Source organism: Anthonomus grandis, chromosome 10, assembly GCF_022605725.1.
Source record: "Anthonomus grandis grandis chromosome 10, icAntGran1.3, whole genome shotgun sequence".
NCBI classification, from domain to species: Eukaryota; Metazoa; Arthropoda; class Insecta; order Coleoptera; family Curculionidae; genus Anthonomus; species Anthonomus grandis.
Window position 1 is genome coordinate 10,466,370 of NC_065555.1, and position 21,159 is coordinate 10,487,528.

General features: G+C 29.0%; 1 protein-coding gene across 1 annotated transcript in view; it reads right to left on the reverse strand.

The window, feature by feature from the left end:
- The window catches only part of LOC126741384 (visual system homeobox 2-like), a 191,043-nt gene extending 177,957 nt beyond the window's left edge, over window positions 1-13,086 (reverse strand). Inside the window, exon 1 of the mRNA XM_050447778.1 lies at window positions 13,083-13,086. Within this exon, the coding sequence (XP_050303735.1) occupies window positions 13,083-13,086 (4 nt within the window). The remainder of the gene's footprint in view (window positions 1-13,082) is intronic.
- Between the last annotated feature and the right edge of the window lie 8,073 nt (window positions 13,087-21,159).

The window sequence follows — 21,159 nt, forward strand, 5'->3', positions numbered from 1 at the left end:
TTTACGTCAGACTATTTTTTTAAAAATATATTTTGAAACTAAGTATAAATAAACCAGATAAACATTTCATTTGAATCAGTTTTCACTAAAGCCAGGAAACTTGAAATAATTTTAGAAATTATAAAAAACAAAACGCTTTATGTAAGTTGATGCCTACAAGAATGTTTTAAATGCTATATTTTAAATCATTTACTATAAAATGGGATTTATGGAAAAAAGGAAGATATTAAATAACCTGATATTGCATTTTTTTGTAGGTTTCGGACATTACATTAAATATATTTGCTGGTAGTTGTTTGGTACAAAAGCAGCACATTAAAAACATATTTATTTATTGAACGACATTTCGATCTTTTAATATTTCTTCTTCAGATTTAAAATTAACTAGGTACATGGTATATAAAATTAAGTTACAATAACTTTATGATAAACCCTTAATTAATCATAGGAATATTAAAGAAGATATTTTAATAAATAAATAAATAATACATACAATGTATGATTACTGCTAAAACTTTAATAGATATTTACTCATAAATAACTTTGCTATAACCGAATGTTTTTTAGTAAGTAATTTATTGATAGAGAATAACAGGAAGAAAGCCTTAACCCAAATACCATTTAAAATAATTTTTTAAATATGATTTCTTTTTAATAAATAAATATTTTAAATAAAAGAAAGCTACAACTTTAATTTTTTTTAATTTTAAAAGAAGTTCACATGTTTAACATGAAAATATGAGTTCCGACGGGTCGCGCGAATTTAAGGTAAGTTAAATGCAAATTTCTTTAATCCATAAAATTTCATTATTTTTGAGCATCAATGAGTTCTAGTAACAGTCACAACCCTATAAAATAATTCAGATGACTTATATTAAGGCATTTTAGAATTTGAGTACTGATATTTCAAAAAGTCCAATGAGAGCAGAATTTTCCATTTAGCTGAAAAAAACTATTGATAAGAGGAAAATCGCTGTTAAAACATACATGAGTTCTTAATATGTATTCTTATAATTGAGTTGAAAATTCTTGTATCGTTTATTTGTATTACCACCAAAATAAGCTAAAAAAACTTTTTTTAAATAATTTTTATTAATTTTGGTAAATTTTCCTACCAGAAAAACTTTTAACTCCTGCCTCTATTTCATTGTTCATATTGAGCACCTGCACTATGTGTCACTAATTTAAGCCACTTCTCACCAAACAGATAATAATTAGGTTCTAATTAATCACAGTCATTATTATAAAAAAAAATATTAATTTCCCGCATAAGGTTTTACTTTCGTCATTCTTATATTTAAAGACACTGTTAGTTTTTTGTCAGTTTTTTAAAGTCCGAATATGACCGACAAATAACTTCCTAGCTACCGATCCTGTCGTGTCCCATCGTAAACTGAGGCCAGAAGTTAATACAAAGGGAAAATACCGGTGTAGGGAGGCTATTGACTATAAGATACTCCCTAATATTCCAGTTTGAATAGAAGTCTGTCAAAAGAGGCGGTGCCTCCCCTTAACCAATAAAGCCTCGGTCTCTTGTTTTCCATGGCGCGTTGCGATTTTAGCTCTAGTTTGAATCCGCCATGAAGCACAAGCTTGCTTGGTTGTTTCGAGAGTACGTTCACAGATTCCAGCACCATCGATGTATCAGACAGAGATAGAATAAGCCGATAGCTTATTGAGGTGGTCTTCGAACGTACCTCGGCCGGGCTAAGGTGGAGTTTAACTCATCCAACGCTAATCTCCCTATTTACCAGTGATTTAAGGATGTTTTTTCCACGCGAAACGTTACGATCGTTGTTTTTGGTGTCAAACAGACTTGGGTTTAATTGGTAATGATGTGTTCAATTATTATAATTGGGAATAATTAATTGGCCCAACGAGCCTGGGTTTAGGAACGCGACATAAAACAACAGTTTAATTTATCTAATTTTGGTGTCAAATTGATTTCGTTTAAAGCAGTTGCCGTGTCAATTATGTAAAAGTATAAATTGGTTGGTCAATATAGCAGTTAGGCCGGGATGGTACTTAGCAGATTAAAAATGTGATTTATGTGTGACTCATTTAAGTGATAATAATTTCATATAAATGCAGCGTCAGTTATTTTTTTGTTAATTTTGATTTATTTTTAATTTTACTTTCTCTTACCACTTTTTACTTGTAACATTTCCTTCTTAATGTTAATAAAGCACATTTTAGAGCTTCGCGGTCAATTATTATAAAAATAATTATTAGAATAAATGCTATACGAATAAAGCATAACATAAATGAATACGATAATAACATACAGTAAAAAAATATTTGTTGTTAAATCTCGTATATACAAAATTATTTTTGGTGACCATTTAAATCATTTTGAATTTAAATCTTTGGACTAAATGTCTTTTTGAACTTATTTCCTAAGAAGGAAATACACTAACGGCCAAAAGAGTAGAAACAATTTGTTTTAGCCAATAATCTTATATAAACAATTCTATATTAACATTGATTTTGGTGACTTTGTATGTTTGTTGAGTACTGTGGAAATTGTATATGAAAAAAGTGAAGAAACAGAATATTTTTTTTAAGTAATTTAAATGTAATGTATTACACAGTCCTTAAACCTAGTAATATGTGGCATATCCTTTAATCTTTATTACTTCAATACGCCAATTTTTGATAGCGTGGATTAAGCTATCATTATAGTCTTGTGATATTTAATTTAATTTTTCTTAAAGTGCCCTTAACAAATCATCATGATTTTAAAATTTTTCTTTATTTTTTTGCCTAATTTTTCTGCCTAAATGTTCTCTGTGCAGGCCAGTTCATTAGAGGGACGTTGTTGTTTTGAAATCACTATTTGAAAATTTGCTGAAAAAAACCAACGAAGTGGCATGGCATTTTCTTCAGCATGAGGAAGCATATGGTCTGCAAGGATATGCAAAAACTAGAACCGGTGCATTTTATCATCTACTTTTACCAATGATATTGTGCTTTTTAATATGATTTTGGCCGATAGTGTATATCACACTATATTGTGGGTTGGGGTTGATTTTTAAGGTAACTCTAGAATAAAGAAAAGAAAAAGTGAGTTCTTTAAAAATAATTAAAATTGTACCTTTCCACACATTAAATCTCGCTGTCAAATATTTTTAATGAAACAAATTTTATACCCATAAAGCATAACATAAATGGATACGATATTCATATATTAAAAAAAATAAAATCTAGTACGTAAGACAATATAATTATACAATTTCTTTATATTTTTGGTAGTAAAGAATATTTTTATTTTGTTAGAAAGAAATTCATTCAAAAATTTTGTTAGAAGCCACTATTGATTTTAAGAATAACTTTTAAAGCCTTGGAAAAAGAAAAATATCGGTTTTTTTTGTTAATATTAAAAGTTGTACCTTAAAGCTTTTAGCCGTTATTATTATTGTTAGAATCAATGTCATGCCAATAAACCATAACAAGTGGATACGATATGTAGAACGATTTAACTATATAAATACTTTATATTTTTGGTAGGAGTTTGTTTGAGTCTGTTTTCTTAGACAGAAATTGCCGTTGTTGCAGAAATTATATTAGAGGCCAGTGTTAATTTTAAGACTCACTTTAAGAGCTTGAAAATAGAAAAATAGTATGTGTATAGAAAACAATTAAAGTTGTATCACAAAAAATACAAATCACAGTTATAAACATTATTTTGTATATCAGACAAGTGTTTAAAAATGATGAAAAGGCTTCAGGAATGTGAAATTTAATAAAACAAGTTTAAATTTATATCACGTTGATTAATTAAATATATTTTTTTTATTTTTTGTTATTTTATGGTAGTACATTTGCTTTAACCTGTTTTTATCTGATATTAAAAAAAAAAGTTATAATTTTTTGTTAAATGTGACTTTATTTTTAATTTATTTGTTAATTTTACTTTTGCTTCTCCGTTCTTGCTATTTATAAAAAAAAGATAGAGCTTCGTAGTAAATTATTATTATGATCATTATTGTAATAAACGTAATGTGAATAAAGCATAACATAAATGAATACAATACTTACATAAATAAGAAAAAATATTTCTTGGTAATTCTTGATCATTCAAATCATTTTAAATTTATATCTTTAGACTAGAATATTAAACAGTGAAGAACAGAAGGTTCTTTAAAAAATAATTAAAGCTGTACCTTTACACACCTTAAACCTTGCTGTCAATTACTTTTAATGAAACGAATGTCATGTTTATAAAGCATAACATAAATTGATATGATATTTATATATACATTTAAAAACAAATGTAATTTCTTAAGAAAGATATTGATCTGTATTGACAGGAGATTTTATAAGAGGCCAGTTTTGATTGTAACAATAACTTTAAGGGTTTTTTAATACATAAACTTGTATTTTTGTACACCTTAAAGTTTCCAACCATTATTTTTATTGTTAAAATAAATAGATATTATAATATGTAAAACAGTATAACTATATAAATATTTTATATTTTTGGTAATTAGGGCTATTTTAAAAGTAGTTAGTTAATAGAGTAACATTTTAAGGTGTAGGCCACCTTAAAATAAAATGGAAAATATTGGTGGATCAATTTTGTAAATATTACTATGTAAATCAGGCAAGTGTTTATGCCTTAAAATTATTAGTTTATGCTGAAAAGGTTTGAGAAATGTGAAATTAAATAATATAACCTTAAATTTGCATTATTTTGGTTGATATAACTACAATTATTAAACTATTTATTTACTTATAATACATGTTTTTTAGAATAACTATTTTTTTCCTATTTTATATAGCTAGCTCTTTATATAACTCTTATTATCTCTTTTACAATCAATCAATGAATTTATCCATGATATTATTCCGTATTATGATTCTGTAATTTGTATATTATCATTATTTTTATAAAATTTTATATAATATATACATTTTTTAAAGATAAAGAACCTAAAGTTTATTTTAAACTTTTATTTTTCAAACTATTTAGATTGGCTAGGACCAATTTAAATGCGACACAGATATTTAATATATGTTATATTAATGTTTTAATATTTCTTCTCGCCATCTTCAGAACTAAACAAATTTGTGATTTTTTTAAAAATATAATTTATGAGTAGCTTCATATTACCAGTATCACACAAGTTAATTTTAATTGAACACTAGCAATTATTTTGTAAGAAATTTAATTCGAGATACTTACACAGCATAACATTAGTGAATATGACTATAAATACAATATTTATATAAATTTGCAATCTTGTGATTTATCTTTTTTTTTATATGTTTTAACAAGGTATAAAAAAAATTAAAATAAAAAGTATGGTTACTTTATAAATTTAATTGCTAAAAATCTTTATTTAAATATTATATTTTCGTTATTTAAAATTTATTATTATTAAGTAAGGGCCAATAAAAAAACACAAATATCTAATTTGTGTTTATGTTGACGTTTCAATAATTCTTAATGCCATCTTCAGCATTAATTACAATTGAAATTTAAGTTAATACTTTTCATATTACTAGTACCAAAGAAATTAATTTTTACACACCTTATAATTTAGTTTTCTAGATATCTAATATACTACCTTATTTGTTTTTGTTTACTTAGAAAAACTAGCCTCGTGTGTACTTTACAACCAACCAATTAAGTTTCTTAAAACATTTTTACTATTTTAAAATAACACTGGCAATTATTTCGTAAAAACTTTATCCAAGATACTTACAAAGCATAATATAAATGGGCATGACTGTAAATAAAATATTTATATATCTTTTGAAGTGTATAAGCTTATAGTTTGGTATTTTTTTAATATAGGCCTGAGTACAAAAAAAAACTACAAGAATAAAGTATAGTTATTTTATAATTCTAATTGTTGAAAATCTTTAGTAAAATATTATAAGTTAATTTATTAGTAAGTAATTTATTATTATTATTTAATATGCTTAATTATATATTTGACTTAATTAATTTGAAGATAATTAGTTAGACTCCTACTTAATTTAAATTCGTTACAAAACAGCTAATAAAACTATGTAAACTTAAAATACAAAAGCTAAATATGTAATTTACGATAAGATTTTTTATATATAATACAGAGATTGTCGTAAACTGTCCTGCATATACACTATTTTTAATGTCAAGTACATATCTTATATTAAACTGTTATCTTATTTTGCCACTTGCTACTTATATTACTTGCTTTTTTTTATTCTTAAAGCACACCAATAGCTAAGCTGTTTAAAAATTTCTATTCTCCCTCCGATTTGATGAAAATTGTAAATATAGAATTAATCCCTTTAATTCTAAGATTATATTTAGTGCCTCCTGTAATAGGAATTTACTTTTCTAATATATATAGTTAGGACAATGTTTAAATATTTTTACGTTTTACATTTGTGGTTGAGTTTAATTTGTTGTTTATACGTAATAATTTAATAAAATAAAATCAGCTTAATTTTATTAAATTTTAATTTTCCTAAGAAAATTTTACATAGAATGCTATAAAGCTATACAATTCTATGCCTTCTGATATCCTGCAATTCAAAACAATAAAATTTAAGTCCAAATTACAGTCTCAAATTTTTAAGAAACAAGAAGAGATTTATGATTTGACCTATTACTTTTTTATTGCAAGGATTGAAATTTATATATATTTAAGAACTTTCATTATTTTTATTTTGATTTTAGTGCAGTTTCTATGGAGGAGCCGCTATTAAAGTTTTAGTATTAGGTTTGTTTTCTACATGCAATTTTGAGCGCAACGTAGTTTTTTTTTTAATTTAGATTAAAATACTCCATTGGAGGTTAATATTGATTTATTAATTTGGTTATAATTGTAACCTGTTTATAAAATTGTATGATGTATAATTTGACCTAATAAAAGGTGTTTATTTTTATTATATTAAATTAATAAATTTTAACCACTAGAGGTCCATCTTATTAAGAAATATAATAATTACATACATATTACATCATACTTACATACAAGTGATTTTAGATTTAATCTTATCTGCATGTCAATATGAAAATTATGTTTGTATTTTTATTATAAATAAATATGTTATGTTTTTTATCTAATCACACCTTATAAATATACATACTGACCTTGTATTAATTAAAGGTAAATGAACTTAACAGGATTTAATATTGTGTATATTTCTGTCTTATATATATTTGCGTCTTAGTAAGTACTATTTGAATTTTAAAAAGCTTGTGCCAATATAAAATTCTAAATTTATCTTATTGATAATGCCTGCTTAATGATAATTTGATTATTTTAAAATGGATAGACTAAACAGTCAGTAATGAAAGGAGAAAAATATGAAAACAAGTTTTTATAAATACGGGATTAATTTTTTCTCATTAGCTTAAATGCTCGGTAGCCGATTTAAAAAAAAATAGATCGTTAGCATTAAGAGCCTAGTAATTAAAACCTAATTAAATATAGATTAGAAGTTATTTTTTTTAATTAATCTAAGCTAATTAATTAGCGATAATCATTGTAAGCCTCTTTTCTTACTCGTTATGTCAAAGGGGAAACTAGAATCAGAGAATGAAGAATTCAATTTATGACACAATTTATGGTACATGAGACGTTTTTTCAGGGCACATCATAAACGGTTTGTGTGAGATTAAAACTTATCTAGTGATTTTAAAAATAAAAGGTCAGTCTTATTAAACTTTGGGAAAAAATGCGTGGCAAACTCGTACTTTAGATACCTACAAAATTTAATAAAACTTACTTGCCCAATCTTACTTGTCAACCGACAATAGCCTAAGCTTATAGTAGAATCATTTAGGTCAGGCTATACAGGTCTGGCCAACTCACGTCGTGAGTGCAAAAATCGTTGTATTAACTTGCAATAACAATAAAATTTAAGTCAAACAAAAAGAGAAGGATAACGTTTTTCCTCTCCTTTCCTCGGGCCCAAAGTAAACGGAGAGAAAACCGAGTGGCGAGAGAAAATTAGCGGGAATATACAGATGAGGCTTCCGATCGATCTCGATTTCTGTCGGTTGTGGTGTTTAATACGCAAAAGAGTATTTTTCTTCTCATAAGCTTAATTAAAGCTTAATTAAATGCAGATCTTGTTATATATCATTAGTTAACTAGTTATCAAATACAATTGGAAAAAATTACGCCATTGACATTTTTTTTTGCAATTTGGGTATATTTTTTTTTATAATAAGCAAATAAAAATATAAAAATACTGAACCCCTTGAAATAATTTAAAAAAAATTAAAATAAAACTATGATTAGAGAATGATTTAATTGATATAAATTGATTTTTTTAAATTAAACATAACAAGAAAAATTGACAATCCGCGCCAATATTTCCTCTTAAAATCGTAAAATAACATAGATTAGAGTGAGGGCGTGCTATAAGTGGAAGCAAAAAAAGAGGGTTCATATTACCCTAGCTTTCTTTGCCCCTAAATCCATAAATTGATATTAACGAAAAAAAAACCTTGTCTTTATTTAAAAGTCACGTGCCTTACAGCACTCATCTATGTTAATTTTAGTATTTTTTCTTTTGATATTTTCTTATAAATTCATAAGCATGATTTATTCGTATAATATTAGGTCTTTTATTAAATCAAAATATATTTTTGATAAATCTCTTAAGTAAAATAGGATCATGAGTTTATTTGGATAATGGTATCAATTTTAGAATAAAAAATTAAATGACATTTAAAATATACTCGCCGGCACAAAATTCCGCCACCCTGAAATATTCGCTAAGTTTGTCGTTTTATAAATTTTTTATTTTTTATCAGATTCTCGCGATTTTGCCATCAGTTTTTAGATACATTTGTTGTAATTTTTTAAAATCATTTCATAAAGTAGCATTTTCCGATTAGGCTATATTATACAGGAGTAAAACAAACTGTTGTTTTTTCTCGTAATTTCAAAAGACCCTGTAGGCAAATTAAGGTGGATAATTCTGTTTACATACTGTTCCTTGTAATCTTTGATGTATTCTAAACATTTCGATTTTTGATTCATTCCGTTATCTTATTTCTGCTGCGAGCTGCAAATTTTTTATTAAAACGCTGATTTGAAGCTTATTTTTAGATAATCAATGTCAAGTTTTCGGTTAAAAATTATCGACGTTGGCTAAGGACGCAATTAATGTGACATAAAGTTTGACAGTGTCACTATTATAATTTGTTGTGTGTCAATATGGTATTAACTCCAGCAGACGTGGGTAGAATTGTTGCTTTAATAGAGGATGGCCGTAGCAAAAGTTATGTCGCCCGTACTCTGAGATTTCCGCGGTCTACAGTTCGAGATGCTTGGAATAGGTATTTACAGACGTGAATTTTTACTAAACGACAAGGCTCTGGCAGAAGGAGAATGACCACTACAGCTGATGATCACTTTGTCACCATTAGTTCTTTAAGAGATCGAAGATCTACTGCTGTGTGTCTAAAAAATGACTTGCGAATACTTCATGGAGTAAGTGTAAGTGAAAGAACGATACGTAGAAGATTAGCAGAAGCTGGACTTTATTCACGAAGGCCAGCAAGATGTCCACAATTTCGCATTTTGAGTGGACTTTAGAACAGTGGGCAAACGTACTATTCACAGATGAATCTAGGGTTTGTTTAAGGACGCCGGATGGTCGTGAGTGGGTATACAGACGTAGAAATGAAAGATATGCTGACTGCACCATTTCAGAACAAATCTCATATCGTGGCGGTTCAGTCATGATTTGGGCGGGTATTTCTACCGAAGCACGCATTAATCTTGTATTTATTGAAAATGGAGCTCTAACCGCCCACCGTTACATTGAGGAAATCCTTCAAGAAGTTGTTATCCCATTTAATCCATTCATTGGGAACCAATTTACATTAATGCATGATAATGCTAGACCTCACGTTGCACATGTAGTGAGCGAATATCTGGATGAAGCTGGACTCCTAAGATTGGAATGGCCCACATGTAGCCCGGATCTCAACCCAATAGAACATCTTTGGGATCAACTTAAAAGGGCCGTTCATCGTCGTCCTGTACAACCACAAACCTTGCAAGACTTACGAATAGCGCTGATCGAAGAATATGAGGCTATTCCTCAAGAAAGAATAAGGAACCTTATTCATTCGATGCCGCGAAGACTGCAAGCTGTTATTGCTGCGAGAGAAGGAAATACACGCTATTAAAATTGTTTTTTTTTTAATTTACCTAAGTAAACTTTATGATATACCTAGTGTTTGTTTCTCCTCCATTTCTGCAGCTCGCAGCAGAAATGAGATAATGGAATGAATTAAAAATCGAAATGTTTAGAATACATCAAAGATTACAAGGAACAGTATGTAAACAGAATTATGCGCCTTAATTTTCCTACAGGGTCTTTTGAAATTACGAGAAAAAACAGTTTGTTTTAGTTCTGTATAATATAGCCTAATCGAAAAATGCTACTTTACAAAATGATTTTAAAAAATCACAACAAATGTATCTAAAAACTGATGGCAAAATCGTGAGAATCTGATAAAAAATAAAAAATTTATAAAACATCAAACTTGGCCAATATTTCAGGGTGGCGGAATTTTGTGCCGGCGAGTGTATATTATAAGATCTTTTAGTCTTTTTTTAATTAGAAATACTTTATTTCCAAGTCAATGCTTAAACAGCCATAATATTAGATAGTTGAAAATTGTCCACATTTGTAGTAAAACTAATTCAAAAATAAATACATTTTTAGTTATCTTTAAATTCAGGAAAAATAAATAAAACGTTGTTAATAATTTTTTAATGAAAATAAATTAATTTGGAAGGGTAGCATGACAAATTATCAATCCAGAACTATTCCAAGAATATTTAGAAAGTTTTGTTTGTCAGTAATTTGAAACTCCTAAGATTATTACTTATTCGAATATTTACTGAACATCAGATTCTATCACTGTTGCTTCTTTTATGTTAAAATCTTGTATCCTATATAGACCTATTAAATCGCGTTCAATTATATATTTCTCTGAACTTTATGATTAATTTTAAATTTGTGAAATTTGCAAATAAATCTAAATTAAAAAAGGAGTGTTACATGAAGAAATTGGTATATTTGCAAGAAATCGTAAAATTTTTTATTAGTAACTTGGGTTGAAGAGTTTTTTAAATTTAAACCATTTAAAATATACTGAATCAGTATACCTTCTTTGTCTTTTAGGCAAAACAAGCTTTATTTTATACGCAGATATTTTTTATACGCTATTTTTTTAACCTATGAAATATACATAAGTACATATATTGATAGAACCTTCATGGTATAAGCTTATTCCTTTTGATCTACCAATGAGCGTACATAATTCAACCAAATGCTTTTATAAAAAATATCCGATACTTTTAAGGTAAAAAAAATTAAATTTCTTGCTCCGAAATCATTAGCAACTTTTCGAAAAGGACCATGTGAATTTACATTAACTGCTGATAATAACGCCACTTGATTATTTTTTCCAGTGACAGTGGCTCACCCTTTTGGTATTTTTAACTGAAAATTTCTATTTCATAACGGTAATCTGGCAATCTTTTGGCCGATGTCACGCATATTTGAAGCGAGGCTATCGAGAAATATGGTAAACCATATACAATAGCTCTGGATATTTCAGAGACATTCGATAGAGTCTGACATGAAAAGCTCTTAAACAAACTGCATTCTTATGGTCTATCAACAACTCTCGTTGCTTGGCTTGGAAGCTTCTCCGCAAACTGATCCAAACAGGTTGTCGTTGATAGATACACCTCACAGAGGTTGTAAATTAGCGCTGGCATTTTGTATCCTACCCTCTTCTACCATATCTCAACCACTCTTCTACACAAAACTTTTAATCCAATTTAAAGCTTTGCTGATGACAGTACATTGGTGTCTTCCTTCAAGTCATCTAACCGGATGACTTAGCCAATACCCAGTGTCATAGACGTCGTCAGCTAACAAATATTAATACCGACCTCAACACAATTTTGGAGTGGGGTCTGGTGAATCTGATTGAGTTTGACGCAGCTAAGACTCTATTTACAAACAGGGCTGCTTCTTCCACTCCAAGCCTTAGTATGTCATGTTATATTACGGGGAGGTTGGAAACTTCACGATCTCTTTAAAACGAAAAGAGTGTATACACCGCAACAACTTTTAACGCTTTACGAAGCTCAGATTCATCCATATTCGAAGTATTAATTTAACATTTGGAGCTCTGCATCCAAAGACACTTTGAAGCTGCTTGATTCCATCCGAGCGCATTATTATACAATTTGGCGCTTAAAAGGAAGGTGGCGGATCTGAGTCTGTATTATCGATAATTATAATATACTGATGTATAGATAAAAAACTTGCATTATTTAATATTAATAAAGATTATGCCCAGCTATAAACTGAAAACGTCGTTTACACAAACCAAGACGTGGCTCTTTTTTTCCAAGTGACTCCAAGATAGGATATGGTTAGCAAAGGTAGGCTGAGTCTCAGTAACTTCTGAGCCTCTAAGTTTCTTCATCAAGCTTATAGGTTCTTTACCTTAGTAGACAGTTCTACGAGAAAGACCCACATAAACTGTTGCACAGTCATTATACTTAAGGTCATACACCTCCAAATTTAATAAAAGATTGTTTTTGTTCTCTACCCTAACAGTGTTTTTTTTTGGTTGTCTTGAAAAGTTAAATCAATCAGTTAAATTTTTAACTGATTGATTTACCTAATAATCACTCATAACATTTAATCAGTTAAATCGATATTTTTGTAAAAAAATTTTAGACCTTCAGATATATGTCAAAAGTAACCAATACATCTTAATAATTTTTTTTTTGAGGATGTATGAGAATTTGTATTTGTTGGCAAATTTATAATACATTTTATAAATATTATTTAAGGAAAAACCATCATTGACGGCTATGTATTTTTCTGTGTTAAACTCTTTAAGGAAACTAGTTTCTGACAGAGGTAAACTAAATAGCCTGTAAAATAAGGAAGGATGAAAATTTATTGGAATGACGATAGTTGAAAGAAAACTGTCCATAATTGTCAGTCTGAAGACTTTTTAGAGATCTCAAATTAAAATTTATCGTCTTTATGGGCCAATAATAGGTCAAGAAAAGGCGACTTACCCATATTCTCCCTCTCCAATGTAAAGAAAATTAGGAGTCATAAGTAAGTAACTACTCTAAAGTGCATGAATACCATTCCGGATTTCAGTTTCACTAAGTGATTTTTGAGAAAATCATTTTGTTTTTGTTCGTGTAAGATAGGTATAGATTATCAGCACATTTCTACTAAGGGTACTGGCCATGCGGTAAGGCAATGTTTGAAACAGCTTTGTGAAGTTATAGGTTGTCATAAAAAGTAAATTGGCTTTTTAATGAACTTGAGTAAGGCCTTTGAATAAATAGTTCATTCACTCCTTCTTTTAAATACAATTACTGTGGTCTTGGAGGCTTCCTTAGTCCTTATGTTAGTGATAGATCTGAACTTATTCGGATTGATAGTCAACAATCAACTTGCTTTCTTGTAGCAATTTGTTTGCGGTAAGGTCCTGTGCTGGGGCCTACTATAGAAGTTTTTATATTCAATTACCTACAATTATTGTAGATCATCCAACAGATTTGGTTATGTTTGTCGATGATAATAGGTATATTTGTAATGATAATTCTGTCAGTGAAGTAGTATTAGGATTGGGTACTATGCATTTGAAGGTTGGATTCTTAATAACAAATAACGTTTAATAGCAGCTATAATTATTTATATTAATTTTGCACCACAAACATCATCAATAGATGAAAGTTTCTTAACTAGATCCCAAAATGGAAAAAAAACTATTGCTCAAGTAACAGAAACTAAACTATTGAGATTTCACATTAATTGCTTTAAAATGGAACTATCTTAAAATAGTTTCGGTACGAAACTTGTTATAATTTGCATTGCTATTTTTCATTTTAGAGAGTTCCTTTCTAATAAAAAAAAACTATTTTGTTGTATTGTGGGCTTATTCTTTGGAGAGCATTTAATTTACTAGACTGCTTCAAATTTAAAGGACTTAATAAAGATTGCTGTTGTAGGTAGGAATTAAGCAATCTTTCAGAAGTTTATTTAAAAATATAATATTCTTACTCTTTTTGCCCTCTACTTATCGGATATAATACAAGAAAACTAATAGTTTTGAAGCTATATAAGACGTTCACGAGTATAACAAATACAAGATTAATTATTAATTTGTAAATACCAAATCACAATTAAGCACTGTTGAGAAAAAGTCCTCTTTATATAGACCTAAAGCTGTTCAATAAATTGCTTATTTATTTTAAATGATTGAATTTTTCGATGTTTACAAATTTAAAAAAATACAAATTAAATAGCTTAGAGGAGTTCTTAGTGATAGATTTGGCCTGATCACTTAATTTCAAACATTTTGCATATTTTTTCTTATTTCTGTTACCGGCAGTCCTCCAGAAAAACTCCAATAGCACCAATAGTGTATATGGACTTCTGAGTTCGAGCTATCCATTTTGTAAATGATTGTTTTCCTCAATAAGAGTTTTACAACAAGAATTATAGATAGCAATTACATTTGCATTTGAAACTAGATTTAAATGCAAATACTGTAACTCCAAGAGAGAAACTACGAATGTTAGAACATAATTTGTCAATCTAATTTTTATTCGCATTATACAATAATTTTGCAATAAGTTCACAAATGCAGCATTCCTTATTAGTCTTCTTTTGTATGTAGTTTATTGGCAATAATTTAAGATAACCCTGTAAAATATAATATAGTGGTTAAATTATAAATTTTTGAGAGCCAAGCATCTGATTTATGTTGTTCAATTCTTCTAGAATCTCTAGCATTGAGGTAAGTTGTTTAAATAAATTTTCTATATTTCTCAATAGAATAGAATTTGATGGGAGCCATGTCTAAACCATGCCATCTAGTGAGAGGATAATAATAATTTTTCGCTTTATCTGGTCAATCCTCTGGTTAAGGTTATTCAATTTTTCGTGGATCCTAGGCATTCGCATTCCTTTTCGCTTAAAAAGTTGATGATTTCATTAGTAGTATAAGATAATCTAGTAAATTAGATTATATTAATTAATTTTGTAAATAAATTTTTAAAAGAGCTAAAGCAGCTTAAGTTATAAAAGAATTGAATATAAGATGATTTATTTCTTACTTCATTTATTTCAACTGATTTCAATATTTATCCCGGTATTAAGCCCTTCAAACCGCTTAAGTATAAGCATTTCCAATTGAAAGATCCACCTTTTATTTCGATATAAACCTCTAATTCTCAAAAGTTTGCTTATTTACAAAACCCCGCTTCAAAATCTTCTGTAAATAATGCAGTAATAACTTAAATTTTCCGCGATTCGCTGAATCTGCTTTTGGATGAAATAATTTAGGAATATATTTGCGCCGTCGGGGTTATTCGTCCTACTTCTTCCAACGTTGCGTCGTCGTTTTATTTAATTCGTTCTTTGTGTTCAACCTCAAAAGATATTCATGCGAATTAAGAAAGTCGCTGCCAAAAGGAAAAAGGCGTCGGGGGTAGTTTCATAAATTCATTGGCGTACCTTCCAAAAATGTAATATTTGACGAATTAAAAATTTTAGTAACTAAAAACCATTTTGTTAATTGCTATTTGTTAATTTTAGAATAAACAAAAAAAGTTGAAGATTTAAACAAATTTGTAAAATAATAAGATAATTGACCGTTTAACAGTCTAACTTTTTAGTCTTTAAAGTTAAAGTCAGTTTAACTTTTTAGAAAAGATCTTTGTTCTTTGGCAATATATAAATTTACTGGTGAAACTTGCCGAATATATCAAACAAAATCCAATAGCTTGAAGAGACTCATAAAAGGAGTAGTTCAAAAGGTGATATAATCAATGAATCAGTACAACTAGAAGATATCTCATAAATTTAGTTGAAATTCAAAGAAACAAAAGTCGAATACTTAATGCTAAAAGAATTGTTCTAGAACTTGCAGTAGCTCCTTCATCAGACATACACTGCAGAATTTTTTTTAAATTTAATAATTTATTTTATTACAATAATACCATGAAGACTCCAATTTATGATAACTGGTATATGAGATGCTTCTCAGTGTACATCATAACCCCTTTGTTTGGGATTAAAAAAAGCATATAAGAGATTTACTTAGATAAGACTATACAGGCTATACTGGCCAACTCATAGGCTGTATGCGAAAAATCAATGTAGTAACTTGCAATATTAATAAAATTTAAAACAAACAAAATGAACATAGAGAAAACGTAGTGGCAAGATCGGTAAAACATTATCGTTCAATTTTTAACATAAGGCTTTTCCTGTAATATTTTCGTTAAATGTAGTAGATGAACTTAATAGCATTATTTCAGATCTATCTCAATAAAGAAATAGTATATTGGGAGCTATGCAGCTTATTAAAAGCTAGCCTAGCCCCGTCCTTCAACTTACTATGCATCACAAGCGATGGAAGAGTTACTTATTTTATTGGGTGTTAGGTCACTTATAGCAAAAATCAATTTAGTTTTTTTTATTATGAATTCGTCACAACAATACAGATTTTACTATTTTTATTGCGATGGATGGAAGCAAACATTAATTATTGAAATCTAGTTTACAGGTGCATAGATTAAGCTGTTAACTAACTAACTATTTTGATGTAACGTTGACTTGATTTGGCGGACCTTTACTTTCTTTCAGAATCTAATGGGTCCATATCCTATTAACTCCTCTGTTTTTGAATTAATTAAAAGGCCAGGACATTGCTTTGATTCTCGAGTTTTATACGAACAGGAAAATGTGAAACAGGAGGACAGGAAAGACATGAATTATTTCTTAGTAAAGATTTTTATAATATTCCTTACCAAAACAAAGCAAAAATAGTACGTTATGTAATTTGTGATTCATTGAGATTTAAAAGTGAAGATTTATGGTACTTAATGTAAAATCGTGGGGGCATTACTATTAATTACGAATAGAAGAAATGAGATTAAAAAATTTCGTTCGATAGTTAACCCTATAGTTAAAATAGCCGAAGAATCTAGAGACACCACACCTCAGCTAGGGAGTTTCTTATCCCCTTAAGTGTGCAGAAATAACCCGCAGTTCAAATTTAAAGTCAGAATCAGAGAGAGGATTGCCTTTATGTAGTGGTTTACAAAGGCAATCCTATTTTGAAAGGAAAGTAGTCCGTATCAATTAAACATAGACCTGTTCCATCAAGGGGCAGATTCGTTTTCATAGAAAGGCAGTTCAACAGCTTATCGGTTATCGGAAGCTCAGTTCAAAACATTTTTCAAAAATTAATGATTTTTCGACTGTTTATCCTTGACGTATTAGAACTTTGCAAGTTTATTAGAACTTGCTCCAAAATTTTAATACAAAGAAGCCTTGTCCTGCTCAAATTAGTTATTTGTTAAGAAAGTTAAATTCTTTGGTTAATATATTGATTTAAAAATATGCTTATATGTTATTTTTAGTTATAGTTTGCTTAGATCCTACTTTGACTTAATAGATAGTTTTCTACAGATCGATGCTTATTTATTTTAATTAATACTGTTGATAATATTTAACGAAAATAATATATTAAAAAACAAAATTTAATTGACCAAATACTAAAATAATTCTATATATTGGTAGGTAGGTCATGCTAGTCCTACAAAAATTGTAAAATGCATAACTTAATTGGATATGATAGGTGTATGTATAGTACATATTTTTTTCGAATTTGTTTACTCCATTTATAAAAATTTTTAACAAGATAGATTTCTATAATCATTTTTTTAAATCTTAAGGCCATCGTAAAGCAAAAATAGCCATATCAGTGCCATTATAGATCTGAAACGTATACTGTAGGTGCAATTTTTTTTTAATATTAGATGTTTTCTAATAATTTAAGTTTCTAATTTATTATTCATTTTTAAGGTTGAAAAAAAAACATTACGACCAAATATTTTTATGCAATTTAACCAAGTATTATTATCATAAATTTATATTATTATTTGATGTGCCACCACTGAATCTAAATTGTTTTCTTGAATGCTTGCTTTTCAAATGTTAAATTAAAGCTATATTAGGAATCTGCCTGCCATTCATTCGCCTTAATGACAAAAACATGCAAAATGGGCAAACCTTTTCATACATTTGTGGATACCCCTGGCATAATGTAAGCGGTCTTTCACTGTCTGTAGAAATTAAAATCCAGACTTGCTCGGTATTCTCTAAAATGTATTAATTTGCAAAACAGATATTTTATAATTCTTGTTATTTTTCAATTTTGTTTTGGAAATTTAATAAAATAGCTTTTAAATTATTAATAAATATTCCCACTAGAAACACGAATATTAACTCTCTTTCTTGCTTCGACTCTTTGCTTATTTCTTAAGATTTTTTTTCGACTCAATCTTCATTATTTTATTTTAGTTTCTACTAGTATATGCTTATTTAGATCTTTTTATTTTTAATCTCTATTCTATTTTCTCAGCGCCTCTTATTAATCATATATAACTTCTTCTCCAAATCTCATTCTTTTGATTAGCAAATTATTCGTTTATTCTTTAAACCTGTATTACAGCAACTCCATTAACTTATCGGTTGCAATTTGAGCTTGGCTTTTAAACCAATTAGTACATGCCAGCAACCAACTTGGTTAAGTTGTTAATGGTGAGAGTAAAGAAAAAGTTAAAATCTAAAATTGATCTGGAAACTGGAATAATGAAATTAGGAATACGAGAGAAACAATCAAGTTATGTTCACCTGATAAACAAGTGGTTGCTTCGTTCCTACCATAGTCGAAAGAAACGAACTGACGCAAAAAGGGTTTGTCAAAAGTTGAAAAATCATCAGTACCAAATAATTTGCCGCGATATATTACTTTAATGGATATTGTATATAATTATCTATGATAATAGTTGAGAGGGTTGTTTAGGGAGTTTTAATATCGCAGCTGTAGTATGTGATCTCAATAAGCCCTTTTATCGGATGGTCTGTTGTTTGTCAGGCTCATTAATCTTCATTTTCTTGCGTTACTTGGCCTTGCCGGTGTCGCCCTTCTTATCGCGTCATTTTTCCGTAGACACCAACCAATTTACCATCGCACTTTTCCCATGTCTGTTTAACATCTTCATGAGCTATCTTTCCACTGAGGCTAACACGACCCTTTTGCAGTATGCCGACGATATGGCCATCATACTGCCAATGCCGGCCATAAGATCAGAATATCATTTTACCTTCAAATTTACCTTCGCCGACTTAAGACTGTATTGACAAGTGGGGGTTGACCAGGAAACGAAAGGGGAACAACCTGCTCTCCTCCGATTGAAGGACCCTAACCTCCACCCGAAGCAATTACTTTGGTGTTATTTTTAATAAGAAACTCACCACTTCAAGACCCTGATCAAAATGCCAAATCCCCATTTTTTTATTAAGTTGAGGATCTAATACGGGATTTAGGGATTCCAGAGCAAAGTTGTATGCGTCATCAAAGGCACAAAAAGGTTCAGCAGAATTACCTCAATTAAAAATAGAGCTCATTTCAAACATTTTCTTTAATATACTAGGGACAACACTCGGTATCCCGGTGACCACTCTGCCCAAGTTTCACCAGATATACTCCCAGGCAAGATCCTGAGACAGGATTCGGAGAATATCCTCCTACTCCAAGTATAGTCACTCTTAAGGATTTTACACCATATAAGATTTACCATTTATTCGTTATTTTAATTTTTAATGGACAATGAGCTTTTTAGGTAATAGATGTAAAATTTAGTCTGACATGACCAAATAGGCATGATTATGAGTGAAATCTGCATCTCTTTTTTGCTGAATATGATAATGTCATCTAAAATAATTTTTCAAATTATTGAGTTTTTTGGTCACTTTACCGTAGATGCTTCCTGATTTGGAATGACATTGGTTTTGGTAAGCCTTACTGCAAAGAAAATAACAATTTTATGAAAATAATACTTTTTTGTTAATACAACAAAACAAGATATTGAATATGATGATTATAGTTAGGATCTGACCTCTTGAACTGAAGAAGAGCATATTTCACATAAGAGTTCAATATCTTAATGGTTCTTTAATTAAGTTTATATGGCTTTTTATAAATATTTTTTACTAAACGTTACTTATCTAAAATATCTCCTGAGATATCATTTTTGTTGAGAGGATTTTAGAATACGTTTTTGAGTAAGAACTGATAAGAAAATCTACTGGGTATCTCGAACTTTAATTTGTAAAAAAAATTTATTATATTGTCTAATAAACTGATCTCACTACCTCTATTTTTCTTCTTTATTTTTCGGATTTATTTAATCTTCTATTACCAGGGAATTCCATAAAAAATGTTTGTTGTTCTTTTTTTATTATTTTTTTTTTCATTTTAGAGCTTTGAATATGAATTTGATAGCCAAGCACCCTTTTTTTATGTATTATCAATAAGCAATATTTTATAATCATTTGAATGATCACTGGCATTAGCAATTCGTTCGCAAAAAGTTCGTCATCTTTTTTATATGTCTCTGCTCTGTTTGACTGTATATGATATTCTTTTAGATTAAGAGCTTTATCAACGGTAAAAGATCAAGAAGTTGCAAATAAATTTTTATCTTTAGTAAGTACAGTAATACTAACTTAATTTGTTACAGTCATTCTATTGGGAATTTCATATGTAATATATCTAAAAAAATGTATGGCCTTATTATTGAATTTACTGATCCTTATTTACTTTGTTAATATGATGTGAACATGATTTTGCATCCTTTATATTATAATATTTGCCTCATGCCATTACCCAGTGTTATCTTTTCCTTAATGCATTACAAGTTTTATAGGCATTCATGGCACCATGCACTCTATCCTATCTTTATTAGTACTTCTTGGACTACATACTATTGTAATATAAGCTATGTGTATTATTTTTTATACCTTGCCTTATCTCCATATTTTTTTTCATTTCATTTTACTAGCTTAGTATTTCCAAAGTACATAATTCACCTTTTTAAGGGCTCTCAGCTACGCCTCCATCACCATTACCACCGTTGTTCCATATAGCACCTACATCATCATGTGTCGTATTATAATATCACTTTTAGAACGACATAATTACGACATCACCACTCTGTGAAATAATTATAAATAATACACCAATTTCCTAAATGTACCCCTCATGGTGGCGCTAAGAAC